The 13,185-nt window shown below is 44.1% G+C and overlaps 1 protein-coding gene across 1 annotated transcript in view; it reads left to right on the top strand.

The window, feature by feature from the left end:
• The window catches only part of Mdfic2 (MyoD family inhibitor domain containing 2), a 115,189-nt gene extending 102,988 nt beyond the window's left edge, over positions 1-12,201 (top strand). Inside the window, exons 3-4 of the mRNA XM_005364937.2 lie at positions 1,599-1,820; positions 11,942-12,201. Coding sequence (XP_005364994.1) covers positions 1,599-1,820; positions 11,942-12,201 — 482 coding nt within the window. The remainder of the gene's footprint in view (positions 1-1,598; positions 1,821-11,941) is intronic.
• The last annotated feature ends 984 nt before the right edge of the window (positions 12,202-13,185 follow it).

Here is a 13,185-nt window from a genome sequence, read left to right as displayed (position 1 = left end):
TACCGGATTTTGTAGAAGCTTCAGGGAATCACAGTCCTCAAAGGTAGGGCCAAGCAGACATTGCTTTCCCAGAAAGGAAAAGGCAGTTTTGAAACAGGTAATAGATGTGGACTTAGGGAGAGAGGATTTCCTACATGGAAGTGGATTGTCCTAGCAAATCATGTCCATCTCCTTTTCGTCCCCTCCTGAGCACTGTTGAGTCAGCTCAATCGTAGGCTTGCTATCTGTTTCTCAATAGTGCCACCTGAAGGTGTCCCCGAGATCCACCTGGTGGCATGTTTGTGAATGTATTCAGGTGTTTCTTCTTTTTCCATCTCAGGACTTTGCTTACAGGTGTAGGTATGTTATATATTAAGTTGCCCTCCAGCCTCATTCTCTCTCTGACATAGCAGGGTTGAATTCTACTTCTCCACAGACTCTCATTTGCGAGTGTGGGATGTTTGTGACAGGCACCCTGAATTCCAATGTTCAGTCCACTGTTGGCTCCATAACAAACTCTTTCATTATGTAGATGAGTCCACGGGCCTTCTCCACTTTCCATTTGCCTCTTCAACCTGGAGCCTTGACCAGGACATTGCCAGGAGTTCCCCCCAAATCCCCTGATTATCCCACTAATTTCATACACTGAGGTATTATAGTGATATTTCATTTACATTTTAATAAATAAAGCCTGCATGAAGATCAGAGAGTAAAACAGCCCCACTGGTCAGCCTTACAGACCAGGCAGTGATGGCACACACCTTTAATCCCAGTAGCCACACTAGTTTGCCATAGAAACTGGGCAGTAGTGGTGCACACCTTTAATCCCAGCCCTAGAGAGGAATATAGAATGGGAGGAGACAGCTTTCAGACACAGTCTCATTCTGAGATTCCTGGAGGCAGGATCACCATTTCAGGCTGAGGTAGAGAGAAGAGCCAGTGGCTGGCTGTTTTGCTTTTCTGACCTTCAGGTTGAACCCCAATAACTCCTCTGAGTTTTTATCAATTGTGCTATAAGGTATGTTTTCCAGAAGACACCCCTAAAGCCAGAGAGGCTATCACCTGAAATGCCAATAAGATGCGATTGCCTGGATCAAAACATCCCATTTATTAAAAGAGGGTGTGTGTTCCCGAGCTTTTACTGACAGCAAGGATCCACCTTGTAGACTGTTCATCTGCATGTGGCTTGTTTTTCTCCTAAGTAGAAGGAATGTGAGGTTTGTAGATAAAGAAGCAAGAAAACAATGAATAGTGATTTTATGGAGACCACCAGAGAGTATCAGAGTCTCCTGGCTTCTCATGTCCATCATACACCACGGGGCTGACACAACACGTGACAGCTTGCTGATCCATACAAACGAATTCTTTGGTTTGCTCCACTCCCCATCCTAAAAGCTGATAGTAGAAAAATGTGGTACAAATTAATATGAACCTTACAATGTATATGAAAGTTTGTGATTGGACTTTTCAATTCTATCTCAAAATAATCTTGCTCAATAATGTTTTATTCCATTTCATAGGATTGTATTTTTTCAAAGTGTAAAATGTGAATTTTCCTGCAAGGGTCCTTTCGAAGATCACAGTGAGTTTGTGATGTGTGTTTTCTTTTCTCATTTTAGATACGCAACTTACAAATGAAAAGCATGGAGAAGAGAAACCTATTAATGCTATCATTATAAATTCAGTATCTGAATTCAGTATCACAGATGGACCAGTCCAGGAAAGCCCCAGTGAGACAAACCTGTCAGGATCGAGCACTTCACTCTCCTCGCTCGAAGAATGCCAAACGAAATTTCCCTACCTCCAAACTAATACTTCAGTTCATCAGAGAGATGCTGATGGTATGTTTCTCAGACTCCAGCCCATCTCTAAATAAAGCTCCCAACTCCACTCCTTGTAAAATCACTACATATGCTGTTAGAAAGAGAGAGAAAAAAGTCTTTATGAATATTAAATAGGATGATTTTGATTTGAAAACTCTGCTGAATGACATGTGTCAAGGTCACTTTGTAACTAGGAGGTGTTTGCCAGAGTGTTTGCTCCCAGACCTGGGAATTGGAGGCTGTGTTTTAAATAGCTCAGACCAGAGCAGCATGCTCAGATGGGGCTGGAAAACCAGTAAAATAAAAACAATTTCTCTTCTCCGAAATGAGACCATTCTGCCCGTGGCTCTAAGAATATGGGACAAGGGGAGAACAGAATGGAAAAATAATAAAATGCTAGAAACAACAGACACGCGGGAGTGGGGAGATGGCTGTCGGTAATGTACTTGCTATATAAGAATGGAGACCTGAGTTCAATCCCCAGAACCCACATAAACAAGCTTGCAGTGGTGGTACGGTCTTAATCCCACCACTGGGGAGGTGGAAGCAGCCAGATCCTTGGGTTTCTCTGGTAAGCCAGCCTAGCCTACCTGGTGAGTTCTAGGCCAGTGAGACACATTGTCTCAAAAGCCAAGGTAGATAGCACTGCAGGAATGACTCTCAAGGTTGGCCTCTGACCGCCACACACATGTACAATCTCTACCCCAAATACAAATCCAAAACATCATATAAAATATCAAGGTGTTTATTTACATTGACCATCTCTGGGCAAGTGTTGATTCTGGTAGCTAAGTCTCTAGACCTTCTGATCGAGTACAGCCATAGACCAGCACACCCCATATACTAGGTACAACAAAGCCCATTGCCTATTGATTTGGTGCTAAACAATCAGCTCTGTCAAGTTCAAGCTCATGGATCTTCCGCCATAATAAATAAAGTTTAACTCAGAATAACTTTGCAATTGTCTCTCTAGGGAATATGAGCCACTCAAGAGTTCTGTAGTATTCCAAGTCTCTACCTGTGGCTGCATTAAAAAAAAAATCCCTGGACTTCTCAGAAGTATTATTTCTTATCTGTTTCTTCTATTTCATTATTGAAAATGAGAAAAAGGTTAAAGTTTGTATAAAAACCCCTTCATCATCACAGTGATTTAACTGCTGCTTCTGAAGTTCATTAATTGGCTGAAAAGGGGCAGGTTTGGGGTTTGCCTTTTTTGTTTTAACATCTCAACCCCAGCCTCTTAATTCTACACCAGGGTTAGCAACAAGGCACTGGCCAGTGGGGCTCCAGGGGAATATGTGCACAAAGCACCTACTGCAGAAGCTGGCACACAGAAATTCCGCGTCAGCTTCTCTTATGATTGCAGCTTTTGAGGGGAAAGGGAAACTTGGACCATTGCTGTAGACATGTTGTCTTATTCAAATGTTGATATGGATACTTAAAGGCAGAGACGAGACATGGGGTTGGTTAGGATTCCAGGAAAGAATGCTTATAATGAAGCTGGAAGCAAACAACAGGGAATAGTGGGGACTGTGGGAAGCCGAAGGGTATCTCAGCTAAAGTCATTAAATGTCACTCGTGAGAGGACAGTCGAGCCCGTCAAGTGTTTGCTCTCAATCACAAGGTTCTAAGGCCAGATCTCCAGAACTCATGTGAGGAAGGCAGCATAGTGGTGGGTTTCTAATAACAGCACTGAGGAGGCAGAGGTAAGGGCACCTTCAGCCAATCAAGGCCACTTGATAGCTCCAAGACAATGAGAGACCTTCTCTCGAGGGAGGTGGAAAATGTTCCTAGAGATGACTACTAAGGTATTTCTTCAGTCAACAGAGAAAGAAGGAGGGAGGATGGGAAGAGAGGGAGGGAGGGAGGGAGGGAATGAGGGAAAGAGGGAGGGAGGGAGGGAGGGAAGGAGAGAGAGAGAGAGAGAGAGAGAGAGAGAGAGAGAGAGAGAGAGAGAGAGAGAGTCATTTCTTTCACCTAATTCAAATCAGAGGAAACAATAGGTTTAGGTCCACTAGATTTTTTTTTTAATTGAAACAGGGTCTCACTGTGTAGCCCTGGATGTCCTGGAACTCATGTTATAGACCAGGCTGGCTTTAAACTCACAGAGATCCACCTGCCTCTGCCTCCACAGTGCTAATATTAAAGGCGTGCACCACTCTGCCCAGCTGAGTTGCCAAGTCGTGATGTGATCCAAAACTACGTAGAGAATAAGGATGTCATATGAAACTTCTAAATATTTTAATATTGATAATGACTTCTATTTACTTTCTGCCACACAAGGCTTCTCCATGTGTCTTTGGGCCAACTTTGATCTGTCGACTAGGGCTTCCGCCAAGTGGAACTTTGGTCCAGTCAGAGGGAAGGCAGGGAAACAAGCCAGGGGTGGGGTTGTCAGAAAACATCTGAGAGCAGAGTTGTTTCCATGGGTTTTCTGGGGATGTGGGGAGGTTGTTGACGCTCGTTGTATGCGTCAGGGTAATGCATTCCCCAGAATGAGGAACTGTCATACACATCCACAAACATAATATCCCTCACAGAGCATGTCCCTCTGTCCAGTTGGGTACCCCGAGGGAAGCCTGAGATCTGTTGTCTCCTGTCCCCAGGGAGAGGGGAAAATGACCACTCGGTTTAAATGGTGACTGATACCTCAGAGCCTGTGGCAGAAAAATAAGATTTCTCCTGTTCAGATGAGCAAAGGGGGATCAGGAGGATGTTTGAAGGAAGCCATTTATTATATTACAAGAGGTGACTAAGACCAGTAGGACCCAGAAGGCTCGGGTTTTAAGGGGAGGATGTAGGTCATAGGCCACCCTTTCTTGCTCCCTTTGTGGAAAAATAAATCTCCCCAGTAAGATGAGAGCTTTTGGTGGCTGGATAAAAGAGGAAGTAAAAGACTCATACTAAGACTCACAAAACATAATTTTTTTTAAAAAAAGAGAGATCATTATCCTAAACAGCAAGGAAACCAACAGTTAAGCCAGCCACTCCTCACTTTAGGGAAGTCTTGATAGTAATTTAAGGGTTGAGAGATTGAGAAGTGGGGGGTCACTGTTCAAACCGAGATGAATACAGAAGTATCTGTTCAGAGCACAGAAGAAAACAGAAAGGCAACAGAGAAGACTGTGTCCAGTTTCAAGCAGTTCGTGGTTAATTTATTTTGAAAAGTAAGAATGAGTGCATGGGAATGGATGCTCAATTACTAATATCTGTATACATCACCTCTGCTTAGAACAGGGTGGGAAAGGCTCTCGTAGGCATATTTCATAAAATGTGTGGCATCCATTAGCAGAGTTCACAGGATGTGCTCTGATGGGAACTTAAAAGGATCTTCACTGACCCTTGGTCTGTTCTCCGGCACGATGTCAGTAGCTATGGTTCATCATGTGTGGTCTCTTTCCAGAAGGAAATGGAAAACACACCCAGGGTATCCTGCATGCACCTGCTTCCTTGTCCATAATTTTCTACTCCCATCACGTGGGAAAGGAAGCCAGGGGGACACATCACCTTAGCTAACAGGTTCTTTCCTGGAAATATTCCTAATTGATGTATAATTTGGAATTTCAGACATCTTCTGCAAGTGGAAGGAGAAACTCATAAATACAAGATACCTGCAAAGAATAGTCTTAATTACACCATGGGCTACTGAATAAAATGATTACATTTTCTACACTGTAAATTTCATACAATTAAAATGTAGTGGTGTCACCTTATAACGTGTTTCAATTTTATAATTATTTCAGTTCATTGGCTCAGAAAAAAACATAAGCACAAATTTACCAAGTATCACCCAAATCTAGTCATTCTACTTCTAAAAGGAGTGACGTGGATGTTAGTTGTGCTTGTCTGAGCTTAAATAGATCTTGACATACTTAAGGAGCTGTTCAAATTGATAGCACCGGGGATGAGAGCCTGACTGGAGACAGACATTCTGTTACACTTTATTTATTCGCATTCGACATTACAGACATGTATTTATAAAGAACTTCATGCCGGGGGGTGGAAAGCAGTTTTTATGCTTTTGAACCCAGAATCTTCAGGAGTCAGTTGATGCTCTTGGATTGCAAGTCTGCCAGTAACAGAACAGAGCTATACTGAGGCCCTGGGCCGGAGGGCCAAGATCAGCTGGTCCTTTTCTCATCCTACTTCGTTCTAAGGGAGTAATGGGTGAGGTTACTGTTTCTCTGCATCACTTCTATAAGAACTACACTTGGGACACTTTGTTTGATGACTGACAACGGAGCAAGAGGTTGAAGTTAAAAATGTCCTAGGACCTGCCAGTGGCAACAAGGGTCGCCCCTGGTCTCCATGCTTCTCACGCAAGGACATAAAGTTGAGAGGGTAAAGCCAAGAAATGGTGATGAGGCTGACCCGGGCATACATGTGGAACATCTTGCCTTTGTTATCATTTCCACTCTAATTAAACATGAGCCTTTCTAATGAGACACATTCTCCCTCTTAATTAGCCAATCCCCAGCAGAATGTTTAGCGCCTCGAAGCTGCCTTAATACTTCGGTGCTATTAGACTGTCGCCACTTAGTGCATTCCAGCTTGAAAGTACCCTAGGGGATAGAAGGGACTAGAGACAACGCTCAGAGGGACTTGCCAAGGCTTCTTGCTCACAGTTTAGCACAGCCTTCGCAGCTTGGCCTGCGGGTCTTGGATTATCTCCTACTGCCTTTATTCCGGGTTTAGGAGGAGAGACGGGTATTCTGACAGCAGTGACGAGAGACAAAGGCAGGGTACCAGCTGGTTCAGTAGAGGGGATTTCCTGTGCAAAGGGGTTGCAAAAGTGCAGAGAGAATTGAAAAGGCTAGTGCCTCAAACAGTTGGGTAACCCAGAAATCCACACCACGAGATGGCCCTATCTGCCCTGGACTCTCCAGACCAACATACTGGCCATATGCTAGACCCCTACCAACTAACTGGGACTAGATGGTGGCTGTTTTTATTCAGAGTCTTGGGGAGGAGGGCTGGAGAGAAAGGTGTGGAGAGGGGAAGAGTGAGGAAGGGGGGGGGAGAGAGAGAGAGAGAGAGAGAGAGAGAGAGAGCCAACACGAAAGACAATACGTAACATAGAAAATGGGGTAAGGCAGAAAGACCTTGGCTTCCCTTCCTTCTCCCCAGCTCATAGGCTGTGAATGCCTCCCATTGGCTGAAGCTAGCCAGTAGTCATGGAAATAACTTGGCCATCTACACTGCCAGCCTTGTGAATCAGAAAAGGACTGGGAGCTCCAAATGCTCATACCTGGCAGAGAGCAAGTGGAAGCATGGAAGAGCACTGCCAGCTCTAGTTCAAAGCTCTGGAAAGTCCTGAGTTCACATAAATGCCAAACCACTTTCCGGGGTTCCTGGATCGTGGCACTTTAAGTTCTCTGAGTCTGAGTCTGCGGGCCAAATCTAGAAACAGGGGTGATAGGAGTATTCAATCCAGGGTCTACTCGAGGGCTTTCTGAGGTTCATGTGAGGCACAGAGGGCTGTGAATTGGCTTTAGGAGAGGGGTAGACACGTGGAATACGGGGATTCAAAGCACAAACTTTGGATCTGGAAAGAAATGGGGTCCTACCACCCTTCAGCAACACCCTCTCCACTTTGGTCTTTTAAACTTAGACTCGTGCTCTGATTGATTCAGTGAGAGGTGGGCAGCGCTGGGAGCACACAGTGAGTGTGGTGGCTGTGCATGTTTGAATAAGAGTGTCATTTGGAGGGAAGCTGTTTCAAGCAAAGAATTGGCGTGTTTGAGCATGAGTTGGGTGAAGCTGCCACCAAGAGGGTGACAAAAGAAGAGAATTTGTTGGGCCGTAGATCCATTTCGAATTCTGGGATTCAGCTAGTCTGGTACTAGCACAGTGGATAAGGAATGAGAAAAGGCCAGGGGTGAGAGAGGGTAGCAGGAGGCTTGTAGGAGCTTCTTGCTGAGGCAAGGGTTAGGGCGCAGAGGGAGAATAAGTTCTTTTCAGTCAGGAATTCAAACGTCACAAGGGTTCACAGATTTGAAATCAGCACACGTGCTGGCAGACCATCTTCAGAGGGAGGTTATGGTTGTATATGCCCCTGAATACAGCCAGTGAGGGTACAACCAGGGAAGAGGTTCTGCAGTGGCTGAGGATGCCTGTGTGCAATCAAGACTGACTAGTAACTACATCGAGACGGTAGTGACTAACGATGAACCCAGGTTTCTAGTGAATTCATCATGGTGCTGCCAACTACAAGCACAAACTGCAAAGGGAATAGGTGTGTGGCATGCACAAGAGGAAGGTACAAAATAGGGCCTGGCCTTAGGAAGCAGTTTATTTGGAAGACCAGCATAAGAGCTAACCCTTGGCACTGGATACATAGTGCGCTCTGTTGAATTGGCCAGGAGAAGGGACATTAGTCTGGAGCTATGCCTCTAGAGATCATGTTAATTAAATACTGCAGCCCAGGAAGCTACAAGGAAAGAAAAATATGCTCAATCTGGAGAACGGGAAGTCCTGGACTCTTCCAACAGTTGTGAAATTTCCTCTGAACGGCTTATACGACTTTTGTGCAAGCAAAACGGCCATAGGCAAAAAAAAGTTCAGCCCGCTGGTATAGTGGTCTTTAATATGTCTTTTAGGAAAGCACAGTGTACACTTGAAAGTTCAGAAAAATCTGTTTGCAATTTATTAATGTTACCATGGTTTTCTTCTGCAGGAGGCTCTGCCATTTATGACCAAATAAACGGGACAGACTTAAAAACAGGGGTGTATGGTGGGGGCCTATTCTCAAGTGTAAAACAGAAGATGGGAGGAAACAAATGCCAGTTCAGCCAGAGGATTAAGCCCAAACTCTTTGGGTAAATAAAATCGATGGTGTACACCAGAAGCAGAGGCCTCCAGAGTTTGCCAGCTGGAGGTGACACTGGTAAACGCAGCAGAAGCCTAAGATCATCTGCCTTCCTGAAAACAGAGCTGTTTTATAAGCAGGCTTTTCATACTCTAGTAAGAATCTCCAACTTTAAACATTATAGTCACCTTGTACCCTGCTCTATGCAAACCAACCCAAACTTTTGGTTTCGTGTATAAAATGGGGTCATTTTTGTAGGGTCACAACTCTAAGTAAGACTTTTAAGGTCCCAGTGCGAAGAATCGTATATAGCATTTACTTAGAGTGTTTTCTACTGAGAATTACTTCTCTGCCAGGAGCTGATAGAGATAGAGTTGGCATGGGGGAAATCAAATGAGGTTGTGTGCTACCCACCCCTTGACCACCAACACTCACGGTTCAGAAAGGCCTAGGCAGAACAGAGTCTCGAAACTCTTACTAACGTACTCCTGAGTTTTTTGTGGGTGGTTTGTGGTGACTTCTGAGAGATGAGTGAGCTGACCATATGCCAGAAGCTGGCACTAAGTGAGTAAAAATACAGCCAGCCTGGCAGGAAGATGAGTGTGTGCACTGCAGGGGTAGGAGGGAGCAGGCACCTGTACCATGAATGCTATAGTATGGAAGTTAAAGTCATTGTGAAAGTTGTGGGGTGTGTGTGTGTGTTTTTGTGTGCGTGCTTTTGTGTGTGTGTGCACGTGCATGTGCATGTGTGTGTACACATGTTAACTACCACGTTTCTTGTAGTGTGGAGCAGCAGGCTGCTTCCTGACGCCTGGCTTCTGCACGGCTAGCTTTACCCAAAATAATTATATGGAAACTATTCTTTTAAACACTGCTTGGCCCATTAGCTCTAGCCTCTTACTGGCTAACTCTCACATCTTGATTAGCCCATATCTAATAATCTGTGTAGCACCACGAGGTGGTGGCTTACTGGTAAGATCTTAACCTGCATCCATCTTGGAGAAGAGAGCTATGGCGACCACCTGGAGAGGAGAGGCATGCCGTCTGGCTCACTGCCTTCTTCCTCCCAGCATTCTGTTCTGTCCACTCCTCCTACCTAATTTCCTATCCTATCAGGCCAAGCAGTTTTCTTTATTAATTAACCAATGAAAGCAACAGATAGATACAAGACCCACCTCCATCACTTTCTGAGAAGAGAGGAAGGGGGATGTGGGAAGAGCAGGAGGGTAGAAAATTGCTGTGTTCCTACACTCAGATTTCACGTTGGAACTTTGAACTGTGCAAACCTGCATTCTTTAAAATATTTGCTCTTCCTTTAAGAGCCTATTTCTAAGCTTTCCCTTCCCTCGGAGATCACTCGGTTTGTGAACAATTAGAGAACAAGACCATGCTTGGGAGGTGGATCTGTCTTGAAATGTCTTGCCAAGCAAGCATGAGGACCTGCGTTTGGATTACCAGTGCTTGTATCAGAAGAAAACACCAGGCTGGGGGAGCATGTGACTGTATTCAAGGCTGGACTTGAACTTCTGGTTCTCCTGCCTCTGCTCTTCTAGTGCTGAGTTGGAAGTCTATTCTGCATGTCTATGCAGATGTCATAGGCTAGAGTCTGAAAACCAAAAAGTTATTAGCATGCTTATTGAAACAATGGATTCTTATGAAACCCAAACTTTATAACTGGTAAATCCATCTGGAGAAGAAATTTCTCCCAACTCACTCTGGAATGTGACATTCAATCATCAACAGTCTTCAGATTATTTATTAATTGGATTAAATGAATTATTGCCTACTTTTTTACAAAAAAAAAAACCACTCACATTTTGGAGACTTCTAAAACACACACACACAAAATATAATTTTAACAAGAGAACTGCCACATCATTCTAACTAACTCCCTTTATGGAGCAAAAATATATAATAATCTATAACCCATCACAGCTGTTTGGCTGGAATTACCAATTACCTTCCGTACTTGAGAGATGCTTTCCAGATTTTTTAACAAGTCCTCACAGTAAATTTTTAAACCAATTTTCTTAAAGGCAACTGATAAGATTTAAAACCTCTTAGGCAAGAGATGGTGAGGTTCTCTACTTAAACAAGCCGAATATGAAATCAAGGCTTTCCATGACTACAGGAAGATGGAGATGGGAATTAAAATAAAACACAACCCAAAAAGCTGGGCTTATTTTAAACAGCATTTCAATAAAGTGTGGAACTATGTTTTTTCCTCATCTTTGGATGTGGGTGTGGTAGATTTAGGGGAGACCACATCGAAGGTGCCTTGAAGCCTGGTGACAAGCCATCAAACATCTGTGGTCTCTCCCTGTCCCCGGCTCTAATGGCTTCTGAGCCAGTGCATTTGGGAAAGGCCTGCTGTTATTCAGGAAGTTGCAAAGACAAGTAGCTCACCCAGTGCCTTCCCAGCACCTCACAGGCAAACGAAATCAAGAGGTTCAGGACAAAATGACAGCACACTTTAAGTAACTTGATCAGGCAGAATCAATAGGGAATGCTCAGGAAGCTAACAACATGATTACTTAAAAAGGGAGTGGGGGCTGGGGAGAAGCGGGGCAGGCAAGCTGTCCACAACACCCAGCATGACTGGGAGTCAGCTCACTAGGAGGGTGAAGTACTTGCTGAACAAGCCTAAGGACCAGATTCAGATTCCCCATTCTAAGCAAAAAAGTCAGGCATGGTGCCGCACCTGTAACCCTAGACCCAGCAAAAGTCAGAGGTACCTGGATCCCAGAGGCTCACTGTTTCACCAAAATATAAATCTCCAGGTTCAGTGAGAGATGCCAGCTCAGAAAATAAAGTGGAGAAACAATTGAGGAAGACATCCCAGTCAGTGTCAACTTCTGGCTTCCCGCACAGACAAGCATATACACATGCACAATAACACGGTGACTTTGTAGCCTCCAAGCACACATTCCCATATCTGTCTATATTTGCCTGACACTCCTAGATGTGTTTTCTTCCATCTTTATTATAGTTTTTTTTTTTTTACCAAATCACAGTAAATTTATGGCGTGCACAGGCACACAGGTGTGTATGTGTGTATACGTTCGTGTGTGCAGGTGCTGAGATGGAACTCGTATCCTTGTGCTCATGCTGTAACGACTTTAACAACTGGACTGTCGCTCCAGCTCTCCCATCAAATATCTTATTATTTTAATTGTTCATCTATGTTGCACACTCTGATCAGCTAATGGGACTATGTAACACACAGTTAGAAAGAGCAGACGAGGGCAGTTTTAGCAATGGCAGCCCCTCAAACACGACTTGGCGTTTTCTAAATGATTCACATATACTGATCTTCTCTTTCTTTAAACAGAAGAGTGTGCCTCCCTGATCCTCACCTGTCTCTTTTGCCAATTCCTGGACTGCCTCCTCATGCTCCCTGACACGTGCGAAACCGTTTGCATCAACCTGTGCTGCCCCTCTCACAGGTACTACTCGGCCTCAGACGAGAACCATCCTCGCAATGACTGCAACCTGACCTGTGACGTGGACTGCAGCCTCTTTGAATCCTGCCATGAGACCAGTGAGTGCCTGGAGCTGGCCATGGAGATATCAGAAATCTGTTACCGCTAGCGCCAAGGAGAGAGCAACACGCGGGCGCTCGGTCCTTTTGGCCGCAGTGGGGAATTCTATTACAGTGCATCTGAGATAAGAGCTCCATGCGCCCAAAAGCAAGGGCCATACATGTTTCTTGGATGCTCTAGGCCATTTTATGCTGCACCTGTCTGGGAAAGCTACTACTGTCAACTCAGCGATCTTCTTCCAAATTTCACAACCGCATGGTCGCTCTGCAAAATAGGATTCTTGATCACACACATGATGAACAAATTTAAATGCCATAGGTACAAGATGTTTCCTGACTGTTAAATAGCATGCTACACACCACACTGCGCTCTTGACTAGGCAATCTGCATTGTGGCTCCAGCTTCATTCATGAATTCAGGACAAATTATGCTTTCGTGTAGGCGCAACACGCATTAGTTATCTTTACGATGGACTCATGCATAAACATTATGCATTATTGGTCATTATTAATAATGTATTGTGTAACATCATTTTGTAATTAAAAATTTATTTATACAGTCTCTTAAAATTCACTTATATCTACAGTTTAGGTAGGAAAGGGAATTAAATGAATCAGAAACCATGTTCCTGTAATTAAAGCAGATGTCTTTGAAACCTCTCCAATGAATCTTGAATCGGAAAGACTACAGGAGAGCCCTATAATTCTAGACAGTATCATTGTATGTCTGTGGCTGCATCTTAAGAGGTCACGCATATTCCTAATTGGTTACATAAAGATGCTTCTTTATTGCAATAGGCAAAAATGGGAGTCATGTGCATGTTCTGGGAATGTGACCTATGGTAATCACTTCTTTGCTTTCCTCACTCCTGTTTGTCAGGTGTAATAAGCAACAGGATATTAAAAGGAAATCAGTTCAGTTTTCTTAAATGGTCCCAGGTATGGGCACCTAAAATAAATACACCTGCAGGGACTTGCTCAGCTCCCATGTCCCAATGCAGCATTCATGCTCTGGAAACAACAATTTTAAAACC

Source organism: Microtus ochrogaster, unplaced genomic scaffold (assembly GCF_000317375.1).
Source record: "Microtus ochrogaster isolate Prairie Vole_2 unplaced genomic scaffold, MicOch1.0 UNK1, whole genome shotgun sequence".
In the NCBI taxonomy this organism is placed as follows: Eukaryota; Metazoa; Chordata; class Mammalia; order Rodentia; family Cricetidae; genus Microtus; species Microtus ochrogaster.
Note: the sequence above shows the minus strand (reverse complement) of the source record. Positions and strands in the feature narration are given on the sequence as shown.